Source organism: Dama dama, chromosome 9, assembly GCF_033118175.1.
Source record: "Dama dama isolate Ldn47 chromosome 9, ASM3311817v1, whole genome shotgun sequence".
In the NCBI taxonomy this organism is placed as follows: Eukaryota; Metazoa; Chordata; class Mammalia; order Artiodactyla; family Cervidae; genus Dama; species Dama dama.
Genome location: NC_083689.1, coordinates 15,850,044 through 15,872,701, shown reverse-complemented (window position 1 = coordinate 15,872,701; position 22,658 = coordinate 15,850,044). Strand labels below are relative to the sequence as shown.

The 22,658-nt window shown below is 46.0% G+C and overlaps 1 protein-coding gene across 1 annotated transcript in view; it reads right to left on the bottom strand.

The window, feature by feature from the left end:
- The window catches only part of CACNA1A (calcium voltage-gated channel subunit alpha1 A), a 249,988-nt gene that overhangs the window by 93,295 nt on the left and 134,035 nt on the right, over positions 1 to 22,658 (bottom strand). The window contains exons 7-11 of the mRNA XM_061150133.1: positions 20,779 to 20,882; positions 19,578 to 19,693; positions 18,291 to 18,347; positions 16,509 to 16,598; positions 3,681 to 3,890 (exon numbers count right to left, since the gene is read on the bottom strand). Coding sequence (XP_061006116.1) covers positions 3,681 to 3,890; positions 16,509 to 16,598; positions 18,291 to 18,347; positions 19,578 to 19,693; positions 20,779 to 20,882 — 577 coding nt within the window. The remainder of the gene's footprint in view (positions 1 to 3,680; positions 3,891 to 16,508; positions 16,599 to 18,290; positions 18,348 to 19,577; positions 19,694 to 20,778; positions 20,883 to 22,658) is intronic.

Sequence of the window (22,658 nt, the reverse complement as noted above, 5' to 3'; positions counted from 1 at the left end):
TTGTTTCAGGTATGGGCTTCCCAGGTGGCTCAGTGGTAAAGAATCTGCCTGCCAGTGTAGGAGATGCGGGTTCGATCCCTGGGTTGGGAAGATCCCCTGGAGAAGGAAATGGCAACCCACTCCAGTATTCTTGCCTGGAGAATCCCATGGACAGATAAGCCTTGGGGGGGTGTAGTCCATGGGGTTGCAAAGAGTTGGACATAACTGAGCAACTGTACACGCATGCTTATTCCAGGTATATAATTGAATCAGCAAACTAATTCAGTTATGCATACATATATATGTATATGTGTGTGTGTGTGTATAGATATTCTTTTCTATTATAGGTTATTACAAGGTATTGATTATAGTTTCTTATGCTATACAGTAGATCCTCATTGTTTATTTTATACGTTTTACTATGTTTTTAAAATGAACAAGCCACTATACTCCAATAAAAATTAATTAAAAAGAAACTAATGAATGAATGAACTAACTGGCTAATAACTGACTAACTCTATAACTAACAAAGTATTATTACTAAGAATTATGTAATAATACATAAGGATTATGACTCAACTGCTTTTATATGCTTGAGCTCCAAAGGAATAATAGAAATATTAATAGAAATTGTAAGTGTTCTATTTGTAATCCTTGTGTGTTAGGGACTTAGTTAGGAGTACCACAGGCAACCAATCTAAGGTATGGCTTTTCTCCTAACTAGGAAAACTCACTGAATGTTCCCTAGAAATCCTGTCTTGCTAATGTCTAAAAATCTTGATGTAAGACAAAGCCTTTTGTTTTTTGATGAGAATGCATAATGGTGAAAGTTTTGCCTTGGGAAGAGGTAACTATGAGTATTTGTTTGCTCCAGAAAAGAAATGGTTAATAGCAATTCCTTTTCTGAGAGGGCTTTCTTGGTGGGGTAGGAAGATGCAGATGCGTGGTCAGGAAGGGCATGAGCAGTCACCTTTCGAAGGGGAAGGAGAGGTAAGGAGAGATTCTGAGAGGAAGAAAGCATATAGAAATCGAAGACAGAGGCCTCAAACTTCTAAGCATTCCATTCTGGTCACATAGCTAGCTCTGTTTGAAGGTGAAGAGTATTTGTTATATCACTCATATCACTCTTTTTTTAAAATGGTATAAGACTTTTTTCTAGTTGTTTGTGATTTTGCTCTATTGGCTGCACCACGCAGCTTGTGGGATTTTAGTTCCCTGGCCAGGGGCTGAACCTGGGCCCTCAGCAGTGAAACTGCTGAGTTCTAACCACTGGACTGCCGGGGAATCCCATAGTATATCATTCTTAAATCAATTTTAATAAATTTATTTATTTATTGGGCTGTGTTGAGTCTTAGTTGCAGCACGTGGGATCTAGGTCCCTGACCGCCTGCATTGGGAGTGCCGAGTCTTAGCCACTGGACCACCAAGGAAGTCTCTATATCATTCTTTAAAGAGGTGATTTGGACTGACTGTCAAGGTCTTTCCCACTCATTCCTGATTATTGAACTTTCCCTTAGTTTTAGGACCCCAGGGAGCTTTCAGTGTCTGAGGGAAACTCCGGGGTCTCTAGAGCCCCCAAGACTGAAACGTCAGTGAGGAAATCTGTCTGTAACATTTGATGCATTCCAAAAGCCACCAGAAGAAATTCGGGGAGGACATAAGAGTTTCCACGATGCTCGTTCCCCTGTTACCATGGAATCGTGAGAGTTGGTGATGCATAAGACTGGAGAGAATTACTGATCTCTAAGAACTGGTGGATCTGGAAGAAGTTTCAGGGTCAACAAATCCAATTTCTCCCAAGTATAGAAGAGAAATGTGAGACCCAGAGAAACAACTACACTTCATCAATTACAAGACACATATTTTTGTTCACGTTTTGACATCTCCGAAACTGGGGTGTAACTTAAAATCAGCATGCCCTAGTTTAGATGGCAGCATTGTTTCATTTCTTAGCGGCACATAAAATGAAAATAAAAGAGTGCCATATAATTGAAGTGGTGGCTCAGTGGTAAAGAATCTGCCTGCCAAGCAGGAGACCTAAGTTCGATCCCTGGGTTTGGAAATCTCCTGGAGAATGAAATGGCAACCCACTCCATTGTTCTTGCCTGGGAAATCCCATGGACTGAGGAACCTGGTGGGCTACAATCCATGGGGTTGCAGAGTCGGACACATCTAGCAACTAAACAGCAGCAGCAATAACTGAAGATGTGTTCATTTGATGGATAATGGTAATAATTTGTCCAAGGTCACATGGAGAGTTGGGGGCAGAGCAGGCACTAAGAACCCAGGTTACCTGATGGTCATGGCAGGGATGCACCATCAGATATAGCTTGAGTTCAAATCCTGGCTACATCATTAACTAGCTGTGTGACTCTGGGCAAGTTACTCAACCTCTCTGTGTCACAGTTTTCTCAACTGGAAATTGATAATTAAAGGACGTTTATAGATAGAGAGGCCCCAGGCAGGAAGTCTCAACCCCCTGTTCCCGAACCAGGACAGACAGAGCAAGGTGATTAGTGGGGAGAATATGGGAGATTAAAAATAGGCTATCCGAGGAGGTTAAGACAAAAAGTAAATAGTTCTCATTTATAAGAGACTCCAGGGGGACTAAATGCAATTACTAAGGTTGGAACTAGGTCGGGGCTCTCAGAAGGAGAACTGGCCCCCTGGGGAGTGTCCTGGGGCGGGGGTGGTCAGCCAACATGACTGGGAACAATAAAGGTTACAAGGAGACAATGACCTGGACCAGACGCCCAGGCCTCACGAGGCTGAAGACTTGATTTCTCCAGTGGTTGTGTGGGTTAATTCTGAACCAGGTCAGAAGGGCAGAGAATCTACAGACCTAATTCAGGCAAGCCCAAAGATGCAGGAGGAGGGCAACCAGCAGGCAAAAAGGTTTTGGGGAGTCCTGACTTGGGGCCCACAGGCCAGAGCCAAAGCATCCAATTGCCTTCCTCACTTTCTAGCCACTACTCTTGTTGATTTCTCAGAGCTCTTTACTTTTTAAGCCCTGCTCATAGATCGCCCCTCCTTTCCTGCTTCTCCTCCCCCGACGTGGTCAACAATTTTGATACTATCTCACGTTAATTCCTGAAATTTGGGAATAGGCCCGGAAGAGCAAAGTCTTGGAAATCTTGGTTCTCACTGCAGGGGCAAGATGTTCTCACAGTTGTTGGAGGCTATCATCTAGGAGTGAATCTGAGACATAAGAAGTCAAAAAGGACAGAAGACGAAAGGGGAAAGAAGCAGAAAGTTTGAAAGAAAAGGGAAGAAGCAGAGAGAAATGAGAAGAAAAGATGAGTACAACATACAGGTTACTTTTTTGTCTCTAATGCACCTTTATTTCTCAACCATAAATTCGATTCCCAGAGATGCACCTAGAAATCATATGTATGTTTCTGTCTCTGGCTGTCTTGCAGGCTGACCCTCTCTGTCTTTATTTCAATGCACCTCCATGTACCTTTCTTAGAAAGTGATCTTGTGTCTGATGGCCCAAATTCCAGCTTCCAGCTCTCAGGCGCCCCCTCCCCCAAACTGGGCTCTGTCACTGAGGCAGCAGGAACATCAGCCTGATCTCCAGTTATAAACAGGCCCAAGTGAAAGGGGAAAGAGGGAACACAAACTGCCAAAGAAAGAGAACTGGAGAAAGGGTGTGAGGAAGGGATCAGGGAGCTGGTGGGGGTGGGGCAGGCGGTACTCACAGAGGAAGTCGGAGAGCCACTCGGGCTGGTTGTAGTGAACGATAGCGACACACAGCGTGTTGAGGGCTACCAGACTGAGGACAGTCCAGTAGAAGGCCTGAGTTTTGACCATGCGGCGGATGTAGAAACGCATCCTCCTCTCCTTTTTGTGAAAAAAAGTCGAGTTCTCCAGCTTGGCACTTTTAATGCTGGCTCGGGCGAAGGGAGACCCTGCCAGGGAAAGGATGGAGAATGTCAGGGTGTTCCTGCAGAGGAAATTAACCGATGTGTGGCCCAAGCACAGACTTTGGCCAGGGAACCCATTAGCCTCCCAAGCAGGCAAGCCCCGGGGAACCATTATGACTCATGGGCTTAGCTTTCCAGAGATGGAACTTATGAGAAGGTGATGTCTCTGAAAATAACAGTGCTAGAAATAACCAATGAGTGCTCAGGATGTGGTGGTGGGGGGTTTCCTTGGTTGCTCAGGAGTAAAGAAGCTGTCTGCAGTGAAGGTAGATGTGGGTTCAATCCCTGGGTTGGGAGGGCATGGCAACCCACTCCAGTATTCTTGCCAGGAAAATGTCGTAGACAGAGGAGCCTGGTGGACTAGAGCCCATGGGGTTGCAAAGAGTCAGAAACGACTGAAGTGGCTGAGCATGGCTCAGAATGGGGAGGCTGACGGCTCTCCATTGCTGGAGTCATCTTTCTGCACCTCCCTCTCCTGGAACTGTCTGACGACTCTGGGGCTCATGGTGCAGGGTCAGATAAGGCTGGAACCTCGGCTCAGGACTCCGAGTGCAGAGGCAGGCGGCAGAGCTGCATGCACTGTTCTTGGAAAGCCTCCAGGAGGAGGTGTGGATAGGATCCTAGTTTACCATGGACACTTCACTTTAAAAATAATCGCCAAAGAATGAGCCAGCTGTGCCCTCTGCTCACATGTATTTTTGCTCTTAAGCATTCATAAGGCACCTACTATGCCAGGCTCTGTCCCAGGTGTTCAGGATACATGTCAACAGAGTCCTGAACTCCTGGGACGGATACTCCAGTGTGGGAGCCAGAGAGCAAACATAATATAATGAGTAGGACTTCTCTGGTGGCCCAGTGGTTAAGAATCCATCCGCCTGCCAGTGCAGGGGACTTGAGTTCAATACCTGGTCTGGGAATATTCCACATGCTGCATAGCAACTAAGCCCATGTGCCACAACTACCGAAGCCCGTGTACCCTAGCACCCACCTGCTGCAATCACCGAAGGCTGTGCTCTGCAACAAGAGAAGGCACCCCAGTGAGAAGCCCCCAAACCACAATGAAGAGTAGCCCCTGCTCGCCCTAACTAGAGAAAGCCCACGTGCAACTCAAACATAAATAAATAAAAATAATAAATTAATAGTGTGGTGAAAGGTGCAAAGTGCTTTGGAGAAAAGAGAAAGCAGAGCAAAATAAGGGGACCTGGAGGCCTGGAGGGACCACTGGGCAAGCGGCAGCATTAAACCAAGGGGTTAAGGAGAAGGGGTTGGCCTGAGTCACCTTAGTATCTTAGGCAGAGGAAACAAACAGCAAGTGAAAAGGCCCTGAGGTAGGAGTATGCCTGCCTGATGTATTTGGAGAACAGCATAAAGAGAACAGTATGGCTGGAGTGAAGAGGCTCAGGTGAGAAGAAGGAGGAGGTGAGGGCAGGGGGGTGGGTCTCGGCAGGTTCTGAAGGGCCTTGGGGGCTGCAGGGACAACTGGGGCTTCTCTTTTGAGTGAAGCGGGAGGCATGGACCCGACATGAAGGGGGGGCGTGACCTGACTCAGGGGTTCACAGACGTCCCCTGGCTTCTGCGGCACAGAACAGACTGCGGAAAGCAAAGGCAGGAGCAGAGGGGGGATGACTGCTCCAGTCCAGACAGGTGGCAACCAGGGCTAGACTCCATGGTGGCTGAGAAGGAGGCAGGCTGGGCCGATCGGGGTGTATTATTATTTTTGATTTTATCTATTATTATTTATTTTTGGCTGTGCTGGGTCTTCATTGCTGCTCAGGCTTCCTGTAGTTGCAGCAAGTGGGGGGATTACTCCTTGTTGTGGTGTGTGGGCTTTTCTTGCTATGGAGCACAGGCCCAATAGTTGTGGCACACAAGCTTTGTTGCTCCAAGGCATGTGGGATCTTCCTGGACCAGGGATCGAACCCATGTTCCCTGCATTGGCAGGTGGATTCTTTAACCCACTGAGCCACCTGGGAAGCCCTGGGGTATTATTATTTAAGGTATATTTCAACATTTGTTGATGGACCAAGTGTGGGTGGAAGAGAGGGAGAAGCCAAGGTTTTTGGTCTGAGCCCCAGGAAGGACAAAGCTGTCATCCACTGAGAATGGACAGGTTTGTGGGGGAGGTTCAGAGCTCAGTTTCACATAGATTGATTTCATATTCTAAAATACCTCTTCTTGAAAATCTTCCATTGCATTCAATAGTTTATTATTCTTCATTGGCGCATTCATTCTTTCATTTATTCATTAGTGTGCTCATTCATTCACCCATTTGTTCACTTGCTGGTATGTCTGTCACACATTCATTCATTCTTTTATCATTTATTCATTCATTAGTGCACTCATTCATTTCTGTTTTTTTTTTTAATTTATCTATTTATTTTTTAACTTTGCCATACCATGCCACATGTGGAATCTTAGTTCCCCAACGAGGATTCGAACCCGTGGCCTCTGCACTGGAGGTGCAGAGTCTTAACCACTGTACCACCAGGGAAGTTCCCATCCACTCATCTCTTCTTTCATCATTTATTTCCACATCCATCCATCCATCCATTCATGCATTTGTTCATTTGCACAATAATCCATGAAGCACCGCTCATCAACCTCACACCAGCCAAACACAGAAAACATCTCTCAGGATGCCACTTCCTATTAGCAAAATTCTAAACAGAGGGAACCTTCTTACACTGTTGGTGGGAATGCAAACTAGTACAGCCACTATGGATAACAGCGTGGAGATTTCTTAAAAAACTGGAAATAGAACTGCCATATGACCCAGCAATCCCACTGCTGGGCATACACACCAAGGAAACCAGAATTGAAAGAGACACGTGTACCTCAATGTTCATCGAAGCACTGTTTATAATAGCCAGGACATGGAAGCAACCTAGATGTCCACCAGCAGATGAATGGATAAGGAAGCTGTGGTGCATATACACCATGGAATATTACTCAGCCATTAAAAAGAATGCATTTGAATCAGTTCTAATGAGGTGGATGAAACTGGAGCCTATTATACAGAGTGAAGTAAGCCAGAAAAAAAAAACACCAATACAGCATACTAACACATATATATGGAATTTAGAAAGATGGTAATGATAACCCTGTATGCGAGACAGCAAGAGACACAGATGTAAAGAACAGACTTTTGGACTCTGTGGGAGAGGGTGAGGGTGGGATGATATGGGAGAATGGCCTTGAAACATGTAAATTATCATATGTGAAATGAATCGCCAGTCCAGGTTCGATGCATGAGACGGGGTGCTCGGGGCTGGTGCACTGGGATGACCCTGAGGGATGGGATGGGGAGGGAGGTGGGAGGGGGGTTCAGGATGGGGAATACATGTATACCTGTGGCGGATTCATGTCAGTGTGTGGCAAGACCAATACAATACTGTAAAGTAAAATAAATAAATAAAACTGAAAAAAAAAAACAAACAAAAACAAAACAAACAAATAAAATAAATAAACAGAGGTTGTGAGTTAGCATCCCAGGGGCCACACTGGTTCATTTGAGATTTGTGAAGGTTGAAATTATTGGTCTACATTTAAAAACTGGGAGATTTTCCATACAAATATGGATTTCAGCTTCTCATGAATGAAAATAACAGCTGACATTTATCGAACATTTAACAGGCACTGTGGGGGATGCAGTTTACACAGTAAGCTCATCACAACCTTAGGAAGTAGGGACCATCACTAACCTCCTTTTACACCCCAAGGAAACAGAGGCTGAGGGGAGTCCAGTAATTGACTAAGAAGTGTCGGGTCAGTTCAGAGCCTCTTGCACTCTGGCCTGCGGCCACCACACTGCACTCACTCCTAGAACCTGTGGCCATGAGCATCAGCTGGCCAGGGTTGGTGGCTGGACTCTCCCTTCACGTCCATCACTTGTCTGATCCTGCTGGTGCTGGAGCCACATGAAAGCTCAGCTCCATCACCAACCACAGAGTGACCTTGGGCAGATGACCCTGGGCAAGTTACCATGCGTCTTGAGACTCCAGTGCCTCCCACCTCACCGGGCCATTGGGAAAAATCAATGAGTTAATGCACCCTGACAGGAATTTCCCTGGTGGTCCAGTGGCTAAGATGCAGGAGCTCCAAATGCAGGAGTCTGGGTTCGATCCCTGGTCAGGGAACTAGATACCACAAGCCACAGCTGAGAGTTCACACACCTCCACTAAAAGATCCTGCATGGGGCAACTAAGACCTGGTGCTGCCAGATGAACAAATAAGTAAATAAACATTTAAAAACTAACCCTAAGACAACGCTGCATGCATGCTCAGCCACGAAGTCCTGTCCGACTCTTTGCGACCCCATGGACTGCAGCCGGCCAGGCTCCTCTGTCCATGGGATTTCCCAGGCAAGAATACTGGAGTAGGTTGCCATTTTCTTCTCCAGGGGATCTTCCTGGCCCAGGGATTGACCTTGCGTCTCCTGCTTGGCAGGAGGATTCTTTTTTTTTTTTTGGCAGGAGGATTCTTTACCACTGAGCTACCTGGGAAGCCCCAGCATGATGCTGGCACATGCTTATTGGACATAAAGTCTTTTACTACAACTGCAAGAGCTAAAATCAAGACTGTTCACATGCCAACTCATGGAGGAAGTCTCTCCTGATCACAGGGCCTGGAGACACCTCCCATAATAGGCATCCCATGCATCAAGAAAAGAGAAGAAGGTGACTATTAATTGAACACCTACTCTGTGCCAGGCCTTGTACCAGTTCTGTACTGTCTCCTCTATTTATTGCATCTTATACTCCCTCTGACCCATGCTCCCTTTGTCAATACACTTTTTTTTTTTTTTTTTTGCCACATCTTGAGGCATGCAGCATCTTGGTTCCCTGACCAGGGATTGAACTTGTGCCCTGCAGTGGAAGCATAGTCTTAACCACTGGACCACCAGAAAAGTCCCCCTTTTCTGTACACTCTTTTTTTTTTTTTTTTTCTTTTTTTCTGTACACTCTTGTCTCTACTTTTCCTCTGTGGTCTGAAAATTTGCAGGCAATCCTTAGTTTTTAAAAATAATTTTAATAAGTTATTTTATGAAACACCATATATCTCAGATGTCAATTCCAGTGTGGAACCAATAGAGAAATCCATTAAAAAGATATTTTACATTCTTTTTTTTTTGGGGGGGGGTACCAAGTATTCCAAATCTTTACATTGTTTAGTCACTAAGTCGTGTCTAACTCTGCGTTCTCATGGACTGCAGCATGCCAGGCTCCTCCATCCTTAACTGTCTCTTGGAGTTTGCTCAGATTCATGTCCATTGAATTCAGTGATGCTATATAACCATCTTATCCTCTGCTGCTCCCTTCTCCTTTTGCCTTCAGTCTTTCCCAGCATCAGGGTCTTTTCCAATGAGTCAGCTCTTTGGATCAATAGATACTTTAGTGGTCAAAGTATTGTAGCTAAAGTATTTCAAATCTAATGTGTGAGTATGGAACATGTTTCGTTCAGATCAGCTGCATTCAAAGAGCCAAGGGTCAGAGGTGGCCAGTCTTAGCCTAGAATGTTTCAGTGGGGATAGCAGTAGGCCACCACTAAGGCTTAGGTTCAGGATTTTGGGCAATTTATACGCCCTTCAAATTCTTGGTGAATTGAAATAGGTGCTTTCCAAGTTGTGGGTTGAACTGTCATTGAAGAGATATGTTGATGGCTTCCCTGGTAGCTCAGAGGGAAAGAACCCACCTGCCAGGGCTGGAGACACAGGTTTGATCCCTGGTCTGGGAAGATCCCACATGCTGTGGAGCAACGACGTTCACGTGGCACAACTATTGAGCCTGTGCGCTAGAGTCCATGCGCCACAACTACCGAAGCCCTCATGCTCTAGGGCCTGTGGTCTACAATCAGAGAAGCCCTCACACTGCAACTAGAGAGAAGCCCCCATTTGCCACAACAAGAGAAGAGCCCTCACGGCAATGAAGACCCAGCAGAGCCAAAAAAAAAAAGAGATCGAGTGAATGGGTTGAAGTCCGAACCCCCGGTAGCCGTGAATATGCCATTATTTAGAAATGGGGTCTTTGCAGATGCCATCAAATTAAGATGAAGTCAGACCTGATTGGAGTGGGCCTTAATCCAACGACTGGTATTCTTATAAGAGGAGAAGAGACACGGGGATGCACAGGAAAGGGCCATGTGATGCCAGTCAGAACTTGGAATGAGGTGCGTGAAAGCCAAAGGGAGCCTAGGACTGCTGACAACACCAGAAGCTAAAAGAAAAGCATGGGGGCAGACTGTCCCTGAAGTCCTCAGAGGCAGCACAGCCCTTGCCAACATCTTGATCTCCATTTGGACTTCTGGTCCCCGGCATTGTGAGAGAATACATTTCTGTTGTTTTAAGCTGCCCAGCTTGTGATACTTTGTGACAGCCGCCCTAGCAAATGAACACAGCCCACGCTGAACTTCTGTCCTTAAAATCACCTAAAGGGAGTCTGATTTTCCTGAAGAACTGGTGCCGTGATGGCAGATTCCATTCGTGGTTCAGCTTTTCCTAGTGATGGCACTAGGTCCACATTTCACAGTCAGGGGATGAACTCTGCATGAGATAATTTTTTTTTTTTTTTGCCTGTACTTGGTTTTCATTGCGGCACACAGGCTTCTCTAGTTGCAGCACTCGGGTATTAGTTGCCTCGTGGCATTGGGATCTTAGTTCCCTGATCAGGGTTTGAACCCGTGTCCCCTGCATTGGAATGCAGATTCTTAACCACGGGACCACCAGGGAAGTCCCTACATGAGACTGTTTTGTGATATGTTTATCAACTGACAGCATGGTAGAATCATTAATTACAAGAAATAGAGGAAAACGAAAGAATGGGAAAGACTAGAGATCTCATCAAGAAAATCAGAGATACCAAGGGAATATTTCATGCAAAGATGGGCACAATAAAGGACAGAAATGGTATGGACCTAACAAAAGCAGAAGATATTAAGAAGAGGTGGCAAGAATACACAGAACTATACAAAAAAGATCTTAAAGACAGCATTTACTGGGCAAAATAATACCAGGGCAAAATGCCACATGTTCCTGCCTGACTTTGAAACACGTTATTATTTTACAGAAATAAATAAAGGTGATGGCGTCTACTTGCCAGAACCCTGGAATTTCAGAGATCTCTTTCAAGATTATTTAGGAAGTCTCTGCCAGCATACGAATCCCTTCCTGTGGCTTTTTGACCTACCAGGCAAGGGAGCTGGCTTTAGGTGGGTTTGCCTGTAGCAAACCTTGTCCTGGGAGACCCAGTCACTGGCCTATGTTTTGGACCTACTGACGCAGTTGAAAGTCACCTGCTTTCTTTCTTTTTTAAAAATAATTTTATTTATTTATTTATTTTCTGGCTGTGCCGGGTCTTCATTGCGGTGTGGGCTTTTCTCTAGTTGCAGCAAGTGGGGCTTACTCTTCCTTGCAGTGCATGGGCTTCTGATTACAGTGGCTTTCCTTGTTGTGAAGCATGGGCTCTAGGGCACCCAAGCTTCAGTAGCTGTGGCATGTGGGCTCAATAGCTGGGCTCCAGGGCACAGGCTCAATAGTGGCGGCACACAGGCTAGTTTCTGGACCAGGGATTGAACCTGTGTCTCCCACACTGGCAGGCAGATTCTTTTCACTGAGCCGCCAGGGAAGCCCTCAACTGCTTTCTTAACAGAGGGGCCATGGGACAGAGTCAGTCCTTAATCAGTCTGACAGCTTTCTACTTTGGCTTCTTATCTTCCTTTTATCACATGTTCATCGAATGCCAGCCTTGAACATGGCTTCTCCAAGTTTTCTTAGGTCAGCCACAGAGAGACCCTCTGTGAATCCATCGTGGCTTTCAGGGTCATTCTCACTATCCCCTCGTTAGGAGCCGTACCGTATCATCCCCTAAATTCATAGACTGAAGTTCTAATCACCCCCTGCCCCTCAGGTGTCTCTGAATTGCAACTGTATTTGGAGATAGAGCCTTTCAAGAAGTAATTAAAATAGGACTTCCCTGATGGTCTAGCAGCAGCGAACAAGGGTTTGATCCTTGGTCCGGGAAGATTCTACATTCCATGGGGCAACTAAGCCTGTGAGCTGCAACTACCGAAGCCCGCATGCCTAGAGCCCATGCTCTGCAACAAGGGAAGTCACAGCAATGAGAAGCCTGCGCACCGCAGCGAGAGAGCAGCCCCTGCTTGCTGCAACTAGAGAAAACCCTGGCACAGCAATGAAGGCCCAGCATAGCCCAAAGTAAATGAGTTAAAAAAGACATAATTCAATGAAAATGAGATCATCAGGGTGGGCCTTAATCCTCCATGACTGGTGTCCTTATACGAAGAGAAGATTAGGACACAATATACATGGAGGAAAGACTGTGTGAAGACTCAGGAAGATGACCATCTGCAAGCAGGAGACAGTCCACCCCAGAAACCAATCCTGAGAACACCCTGATCTTGGACTGCCAGCCTCCAGGACTAGGAGAAAGTTAAGTCTGTTTTTAAAGAATTAAGTCACCCAGTCTCTGCTATTTTATTATGATCACCCCAGCGAACTGATAACACTCTCCCCACTCCATACAAAGCCCAGTTTTTAAAAATGCCTCTTTTCATGAATTTTTCTTTGCTTTTCCACCAAATTCCTCCCTGCCTTGTACAGCCTTTAGATTCTTTATAATTAGACTCTGTGGGCTTCCCAGGTGGCGCTAGTGGTAAAGACCCTGCTTGCCAATTCAGGAGATGTAAGAGACACAGGTTCGATCCCTGGGTCGGAAAGATCCCCTGGAGGAGGGCATAGCAACTCACTCCAGTATCCTTGCCTGGAGAATCCCATGGACAGAGGAGCCTGGCGGGCTAGAGTCCATAGGGTCACAAAGAGTCAGACAAGACTGAAGCGAGTTAGCATGCATGCACAATTAAGACTCTGTTGCTTTTAAGTAACTTTAAATTTATCTAATTATTTTTTTCTGATTTCAAAAGTAATGCCTGGGGACTTCCCTAGGGCTCCAGTGTTAAGAATCTGCCTTGCAATGCAGGGGACAGGAGTTTTATCCCTGGTCGGGGAACTAAGATCCCACACGTCGTGGAGCAACTAAGTTCACATGCTACAACTAGAGAGTCTGTGTGCTGCATCGAAAGATTCTGCATGATGCAACGAAGATCCTGTGTATTGCAGCTAAGGCCCGGTATAAATAAAAATTTAAAAAGTAATGCCTGTCACCAATCCATTCATTCCAGGAAAATATCATGGAGAAACTGAAAATCCTTTGCAATCCCTTCAGTTTCCACATCTTTAAGTACCTCTCACACTTCTTAATATTGTTTTAAAAATGAGACCACATATTTTACATGGCATTGTACAACTTGCTGTTTTTTCACCAAAAAATATATTTCAGACATCTTTCCATGCCATAACAGCTCCATTCTTTTTCCCGGCAGCAGAGTACTTGATGGTATATAAATGTTATATAATTTCTTTAACCATCTCCCTACTTTGGGGCACATGGGTCATTTCTGGTTTTTACTTTTCTGAATACCAGAAACCGTGCTGCTAAGAAGAGGCTGGTACATAGATATTTGGCAAACATGAAGAAATCTTTTGAAGCAGAAATTCTAGGTCAAAGAATATAAACATCAACAATTAAATAATGCCCAATCATACATCAAAAAACACTGCAAACTACATTCCTGCCAACAGCATAAGGCTATGCCCATTTTTTCACATCTTTGCCAACATTGGGTAGTAATATTTCTTCATCTTTTCTAGAAGGACTGATGACAAATAGTATCTCCCCATTAATTAAGAACAGGTGAGATGGTTGGATGGCATCACCGACTCAATGAACATGAGTCTGAGCAAACTCCCAGAGACAGTGAAGGACAGGGAAGCCTGGCATGCTGCACTCCATGGGGTCGCAGAGTTGGACACGACTTAGCGGCTGAACAACTCAATCTTATCCATAGAGGAGAGTTTGACTTGGGTACCCCATGTTTTCAGTGCCTGGCATTTAATAAATGTGGTATAAACAAAGTGTTTGCCTATCAAAATTTAACGTAACAGATTAGAAAATTGGGCAACTTAAATGGGAAAATTTGTGGGACAGACATAACCAATCAAATGCACCCGGCAATGATGGAGCACCCTAATTCTTGAATTTTCTGGAAGGATAGAAACAGATGTATCCACAAGTGGAAGTAGGATTTGTTCATCATTACGAGGAAAAGAGTGTTTGGGCTAGAAATTAAAAATGCAAATGAAAACAAGCTTTAAGGTATCATTACAAACTGATTTATCCAGAAAGGAAATTAAATGTGTAATAGGCAATGGCCGGGGTGGGAGAGTCCATAAGTGTCTGCATACTTGGCAGGTTTATAAATGGGTTCAATGTTTTTGAAACTCAGAACAGCTCTGTGAATAATGAGTTGAAAAGCTGTTAATATCTTTGATCCTATAATTATCCCCAAGGAAATCCTCCCAAAGGGGGGGAGGAGTCATTGTACGTAAATGCTCCCAGCAGTGCTCCTCGTAAAGGCAAAAATTGGAAACAACTCAAACACCATATAACAAAGCTACGGCTGAGCAAACCACAGTGTGGCCACCCTCTGGGGTGTGGGATGGCACGGAAATCATGTTGAAACTCAGCAGTAAGCTCATAAACTAGGGGTGAGTGAAGGAAACTGAGTATGAAGTAGTTGGTTCCTGGGGATTAGAAACACGAGTATGTTTTGGTTTTTATTTTTGGGCCGCGCTGTTTGGCTTGCGGGATCTTAGTTCCCCAGCCAGGGCTCAAACCTGTATCCTCTGCAATAGAAGTCCATAGTCCTAACCACTGGAATTCCCCAAAAACACATGTATATTTTGAATTCCCTCCCCCAGCCTTGCCTCTATACTCCAGCCACACGATACGCATTCAGCCTTAATGTCTACTCCTCTCAGAGTCTCCTGTTATTTTCTCTGCCTGGAAGCTCTGTCGTCCACTCTTCATGCATAGAATTAAAAAAAAAATTTATTTATTTTGGCCGTGCTGGGTCTTGGTTGCTGCACCAGCTTTCTCTAGTTGCAGTGAGTGGGGACTACTCTCTAGTTGCCGGCTTTTCACTGTGGTGGCTTCTCATTGCAGAGCATGGGCTCTAGGCGCATGGACTTCAAAAGTTGTGATGCATGGGCTTAGCTGCTCCTGGGCATGTGGGATCTTCCCAGACCAGGGATCGAACTCATGTCTCCTGCATTGGCAGGTGGTTTCTTTATCACTGGGCCACCAGGGAGGCCCCATAATTAGAATTTTTATTTTAGTTTTTGGCCCCGCCATGTGACTTGTCAGATCTCAGTTCCCCAACCAGGGACTGAACCCGCACCCTTGGCGGTGAAAGTGCAGAGTCCTGACCACTGGACCACCAGGGAATCCCCTTCATAATTGGAATTTTTAGGAACCTATTTCAGGCACTCCCCTGGTGGCTCAGTGGATAAAAGTCTGCCTGTCAATGCAGGGGACAGGTTCAATCCCTGGTCTGGGAGGATTCCACGGGCTCCAGAGCAATTAAGCTAGACCGCCACAACTACTAAGCCGGTGCCCTAGAGTCTGCATGCTGCAACTACAGAGCCCGTGTGCTGTAACTACTGAAGGCCAGGCGCCCTAGAGCCTGTGCTCCACAATAAGAGAAGCCACCGCAAGGAGAAGCCCACACACCACCATGAAGATCAGACCCCCATCTGCTGCAAGAAGAGAAAGCCTCCGAGCAGCAGTGAAGACTCAGTTTCAGAAAATAATAGAATCTCTTTAGAGAAGGTCAGAGCAACAGTCTCACTCAAGAGGGGCAAAAAGGAAAGACAAATGTTCCCACCTCAAACTCTGTCCTTGGCAACAACCAATGACAACACCCTGAGCACAGCCTTCTGCCTGGTTCCCTCTGCAACCACTGCCGAGGCAAACTCCTATCTTCCCCTCGGTTCTCAGAACGTCACCTCCTCCAAGAAGTCCTCCCTGGCCACACTCCACTCTTCCAAAGCAGGCTGAGTGAGGAGCATCTCCTCTGCAGTGCCGTTATCATTACAAGCTTATTTCTGTAATTACCTGCTTAATATCTATTTTCTGCACTGGACTGCAAGCTCCACAAGGGTAGGGATTTGATCTCGGTCCTATTCACAATTGGGCATTCAGTAACAGTAGCCCCCACAGTGAGCACTAATGAATAATAATATTACTCATGAATAATATTAGCCAACATCATGGGGACCTTCTTTTCTGCCACATAGTGTTCTAAATGCTATATGTGGGTTTTTTTTGGCTGCACCAAAAGGCATGTTCCTGACCAGGGATCGAACTTGTGCCCCCTGTAGTGGAAGCACAGAGTCTTAACTACTAGACCACCAGGGAAGTGTGATCCGGTGGTTATTTACTTTTACTTTACATAGATCCAGTGGTTATTTATACTTTACATAGATCCAGTGGTTATTTAGTTTTACTTCTCCTCACAATGATACAAGAAGACAGGCAGTGTTGTTATTCCCATAATCATGTCATCTGCACCAGGAAATACAGTTGAGAATGGGCAGAATTGTGACCCAATCCAGGCAGCTCCAAGCCCTCACTCGCCTCCATCTCACAGGCGATCAGTAATAAATGACGGCCAGGCAGCAGCTGGGGGACTTACCCACGGAGGCGATGTCGGCCAGCTGATCCTCAGCCTCCTCGGGGTTGAGCAGGTCTGTCTTGCTCTTCTTTATAGTGGCTCTCCGCAGAGCTCCAACAATGGAAACATGGCGAGAGAAAAAGACGTTACCCTTTTTGCTATAACAACGACTCTGACCGCGTGTGTCCCTGGGTGCCAGGCACTCTATTAGGGACTTTCTCCACGTTGCTGGATTTCACCCACGTGGCAGTCTGGTTTCATGGGAAGTAACAGCATGCTCATTTCACAGATGTGGGGACAGAAGCTTGGGGAGGTTACATGACTTTGCCCACGGGGTAAGGATGAGAACCAAGTCCCCCGCTCAGTCTAAGTCTGGGCTCTTGGTCAACATTTTCCCTCTAGGAGTCCTGGGACTGGACATGTAGACTCCTATGAAAACAGGCCACCCCCTTAGCCTTTAGCACACTTGCCAGGCTGGCTGGGACTGTGGAAGCCCTTCCTTAATATTTAGGCTCTATATCCCAAGAGCTCTCCAGGGGATAGTGAGTTCAGGCACACACTTCCAATAAAGTGATTTAGGCACCTCCGTTCCCTGGTAGCTCAGCTGATAAAGAATCCACCTGCAATGCGGGAGACCCCAGTTTGATTCCTGGGTCAGGAAGATCCATTGGAGAAGGGGTAGGCTACCCATTCCAGTATTCTTGGGCTTCCCTGGTCGCTCAGACGGCAAGGAATCTGCCTGCAGTGCAGGAGACCTGGGTTTGACCCCTGGGTTGGGAAGAGACACTGGAGAAGTGAATAGCTACCCACTCCAGTATTCTGGCCTGAGAATTCCATGAACAAAGGAGCCTGGCATGCTATAGTCCATGGCGTTACAAAGAGTCGGACACGACTGAGTGCCTTTCACTTTCATTTATGGGTAGTGTCTTTCTCTCCTCTCAAAGAGTAAAATCCATTTTACTCTTAGGATGGAGCCCCATCTCCTTTCCTTCCTTCTCACTCCTTGTTTCTTCAATCCACAGTCACTGCTCTGTCTAGACAAATTTCTAACGTGAGATAACTGTCCTTAATAGTAAGCTGGATTCTTTGTGAAATTTTTATTTTTGGCCATGGTGCATAGCCTGTGGGATCTTAATTTCTCATCTAGGGATTGAACCTGGGCCACCGCAGTGAAAGCATTGAGTTCTAACCACTGGACAGGCCACCAGGGTACTTCCAGTGGTGAAATTACTTTTAAAAAAAGTTTGGCTGCATCTTGTGGCATGTGGGATCATAGTCCCCTGACCCAGTACTGAACTTATGACCCTTGCATTGGAGGCAGGAAGTCTCAACCACTGGACTGCCAGCGAAGTCCCTGAAATTACTATTATTTATTTTACTTAGTGAACATAGATGGGGCTGACCCCGAGCCAGACACCGTCCTATGCATTCTATTTGCCATACTTAATGTAATATCCATAAACAATCAGCTCAGGTAGGCATGGTAATTATCACACCCATTTGACAGATGAGGAAAATAGAGGCACAGAGCAGAAGCTGGGCACGTGGTCAAAGCAGACAGGGGCAGGCAAGAAACAGAAACCCTGCGTCAAAGTCCTGAAAGTCCTTGAGGAAACAGTCCTACCATTCTCCATATCTTCCTGAGCCTGACCCAGTCTCGTGTTAGTTCTTGGCATCACCTGGGCCCTGAACATCCATCCCCTGGAGGCCCCTTAGAAAGAAGCAACTCACTCCCCCAGCTCCGGCTCCTCCTGTGTTCCCTGGGACCCACCCCAACCCCCAAGCCAGGTTCAGAGCAGTTACCATCAAAGGGATGTCTCTGCTCCCCATCTGTTTCATCTTCGGCGAGGATCACCTCTTCTGAAGGGCAAGAGCACATAGTTAATTTATGCTCCAGTATCTGGAGGACTCTCTTGGGGAAGGGTTCCCTTGGACAGGGAAAGGGAAGGGTCCTCCCAGGCACTCCAGTCTCCCCTTGCTGAGTGACAACTCTATCAGCCAGAGATGTGCTTGCTAACTTGCTTTTGACTCCCAGCCCCCCCCTCCCCCCTCCACTTAAGCAACAGTTGTAATGCCAATATCATCCCTACTTGCTTCAAAATAAAAATCAACCTCCTAACCATAACTTATAAGATCTTGCCTGATCTGACCCCTGTCACCTCCCTATCCTCCTTTCCTCTGCTCTCCCCCTCACTCTGCCCCAGCCCCAATGGCTTCCCTGCTGTGACTCCACTCTGCTCCTACCCCAGGGCCTTTGCACTTGCTGTTCCCTCTGGCGTGAAGGCCCCTCCCCTAGACATCCACATGGGTTCCTTAGTCACTTCCTCCAGGTCTCTGCTCAGAGGTCACCCCCTCAGAGAGACCCTCGCTGATCACCCTGCTGTCTCTCTTTCCTGCCTCCTGCCCTGTTTTATTTTTCCTCTCAGCATTTAGCAACACCCAAAATTATGTGTATTTGGTTATTTTCTGTCTCTCTCATTAGACTATCAGAGCCCTGCAGGCAGAGATCAAATCTCAGTGTCTAGAACACTGTCTGGCATACAGCAGGTGCCCCATAATTGTCTGAATTACCAAACAAATAAACATGTACAATACCTACTGCATGTTAGGTACTGCTCTTTTTTTTTTTTTTTTTTGGCTGAGCCACTTGGCATGCAGGATCTTCCTTGACCAGGGATTGAACCCATGCTCCCTGCAGTGGGAGTGTGGAGTCTTAACCACTGGACAGCCAGGGAAGTTCAAGCACTTAGCTTAGATTACCTTAGGGACATCTCAAACAGCTTTATGAGGTAGGTACTATCATGATCTCTGTTTAACAGGCTGGGAGACTGAGGCACAGGGCAGTGAAGAGCATGGCTAGGAGGTGGCAGAGTGGGGATCTAAACCAGTGTCTGGTTTTAGAGCTCTTGAGTATAATGTTATGTCATGTCCTGGCTTCATCTCTCTGGATTCCTGTTGCTAAACATTAGGACTACCAGTTCAGATCCTCTATCTCCTCCCCTCGTCCATCTCCAAACTGCATGCATGACTCTAGGTGTGCTCTGTGACATGGGATTTCAATTCTTGAGCCCCAGGATGAAAGGGCCTCACCTGCTTTTGAGATCCACTCCATGTACCCATTGAGCTCTCGTTCAATCTGTTGCTGCCGCCTCAGCTTCAGAAAAGCCCGCCGGTTCTCCACCCGCTCCCTTTCTTTGGCAAACTCCCTGAAGAAGCACAGGAGAGTCAGGTCTGGCTGTTTTAGAAATTTTAGGGAGTGTGCGTGTGTGTGTTTTTGGGGATTCAGAATCCCTGGAGGGCAGTGCATTTAAACAAGAGGAATCAGGTTTTCTGGGAGAAGATCAGAATACTATAGGAGTGGGCATTTCTGCCAGCTTCCCACGTTTCCCACCAACTACACCCAGTTAGAGAAAAAAAAACCACAAAACCATAAACCATGTCATGCCAACCACTGCTGGCTGTAAACCTCATTGTCATTTTCTGTACTCTTGGCTAAAGAATAGTTTCATCCCTTTTTTAAGTTAGGCCAGTGACACATAAGCTGAAGATTTCTGCAGCAATCTCACTTCCATGATATAGGACCCTTCGAGTTTCCCTTTTTCCTTTTCCTGTTTAGAATGTGAGATGCCTATCTTGTGAGTGTGAAGTAGCCATTTTGAGACCATGAAGAATCCATGAGATTTAAAGTCTCTAATAAGGATGTCAGCATGGAAAGCTGGAAGAAGCTGGGGCAGACACCATGGAGCCACCAAACCAATCCCCAGGCTTGTAGTGAGAAAAATTAAACTCGTTTATGATGAAGCCAGAAAAACAATCTTGGGGGTAGGGTACAATGTGTGTTATGAAAGTGCATGTTTGCTTGTAAGCTACAATTTTATGTTTGGAAAATAAGGAAAGGGGAAAACCCAACCTGGTATTTTTTTTTTTTTTATGTAAATTATAGAAATTAAAACTCTATAGAATTTTCTTGTGTTTTGTGTTGTGGGTCTGAAAATTTTGAGAAAAGCTTCAAAAAAGGCACTGAGCTACCTTTTGGAAGTAGCTCATTGTCGGGGGGAAGCTTAGTGCGTGAAGCCTGGGTTGGATTTCAGTTCCCATGCATCTCTTCACTGGGTGTCCCCAGAAGTGCACAACTTGAGCATCTGTACATGGATTGCTGATAATGGACCAATAACCCAAAGCAAGAGAAGAGACCTATTCTGTGCCTGGAGAATGAAAACAGTTTTGATGGCCTCTTCCTGGGGAAGAGACGGTGTGGGGGAATGGGATGGGAGAAGTAGCAGAGACTCACCCAGACAGCACACCCAGTACGAGGTTCAGCATAAAAAAGGAGCCGATGATGATGAGGGGGATGAAGTACAACCAGTTCCAAGTGTTCCCTGAGGCATCGTTGCTCTATGAGGGTGAGGAAGGAAAGCAGGTGAGTACTGAGTGGGACTCAGGTATGACCTGAAAGGTAGAGGGGTAGCTCTGGTTCTCCAGGGGCTTTGTTCTCAAATGCCCTTGGCATATGGAGTCCTAGAGTTCTGATAGCCCAGAGAGGGGAAGAGAGCACAAGATCAACCAGTGGGGGAAACTACAGAGGTACCATTAGAAGGACAAAGCTCCCTCCTACTCACAGGTTTTCAGAGGACCAGAAACTAGCATGAAACTCAGGAGGACTCCCTAGATCAAACTCCAGGAGCAGAAGGGGAAAACCCACTGAAATGTAGAAATAAACCCTTAGTTCCCTCCCTCTCTCCCAAACAGTCACACTGTCTCCCTTGGGAGGAAGTGCATGATGGTGGGGTCGGATAGTTAGGTTAAATCACCAAGCTAGACAGCAAGACCATGAACCTTTTCCTCAAGTGTCTGCCTCTTCTATTGCCTGCAGCATCAACGTCAACCACAGAAACACTGCCAGCAAAGCCTACCTAGGTCAATTTTCGTGGAGGAGTATTGTCCACAAATAGAATATTCTTCTCTGGGAGAACAGAACACTATGTCAAGGAGGAAGTTAGGAGGGGAAGAAAATCAAGACTAGAGAAAGAAAGAAACATAAAATCCAGCACTTAGAGAGTACTTTTTTGTGTGCCAGACACCCTTCTAAGCATATTACTGATGCTGGTTTATTTACTCATTTAATCCTCATGATGTCCCTATGTTATTATCATGAATTGTGGAAAAGGAGGCCCATGAAGTCAAAACTGCAGCCTGAGCTTACAGACCTAGACAGTGGTGGACACGGGATTTGAACCAGGTGGCCAGACCCCAGAGCCTGTGGACTTAACCTCTGTCCTGGGGGGAAGCCTTCTGGTGCTTCATCAGCTCTGTGACATCTGCAGAATGTGGGGCCCCCAAATGTGGCTTTAAAAGCTCACCTTTAAAAGCACATTCAGTGCTACTGCTGCCCTGCAGAAAGGCTGAAATGAGAATGACTGACAATACCAGGTGCTGGTGAGTCTGTGAAGGAACTAGAACTCTCACATGCTGTCAGTGGAGGGTAACATGGTGTATGAGTTCCCTGCGGCTGCTACAACAAAGAACCACCAAATGAGAGGCTTCAACCAATGGAAATTTATTGGCTTATAGTTCTGGAGGCCAGAAACCCAAGATCAGGGTATCAGCATGGTTGGTTCCTTCTAGAGCCTCTGAGGAAGAATATGTTCCATGCCTTTCCCCTGGTATCTGGGGGTTTGCTGACAATCTTTGGTGGTTCCTTGGCTTGTAGATGCATCACCCTGATTTCTGTCTTCATCAATACATGCCTTTCTCTCTCTGTGCATGTCTGCCTCTGTGTCCATATTTCCCCTTTCTACAGGGACACCAGTCATATTGGATTAGCCCATGCTAATGGCCTCATCTTAACCAATTACTCCTGCAATGACTCCATTCCCAAATAAAGTCATATTCTGAGGAACTAAGGGTTAGAGCTTCAACATGTGAATTTGGGAAGAGGCACAATTCAATCCATCACACATAGTACAACCACTTTGAAATGGGATGGGAATTTCTACTAAAATTAATCATGCACCTTCACTATGACCTGAACATGGCACCCCTGGGATATTATCCAACAGAAATGTGAAATTGTCTATGCCAAAGATATAGTAAGAAAGTTCATAGCGGTGATTTTCATAACAGCTCCAAACTGGAAACAATCTGAATCCTTGTCAACAAGAGAGAAAATAA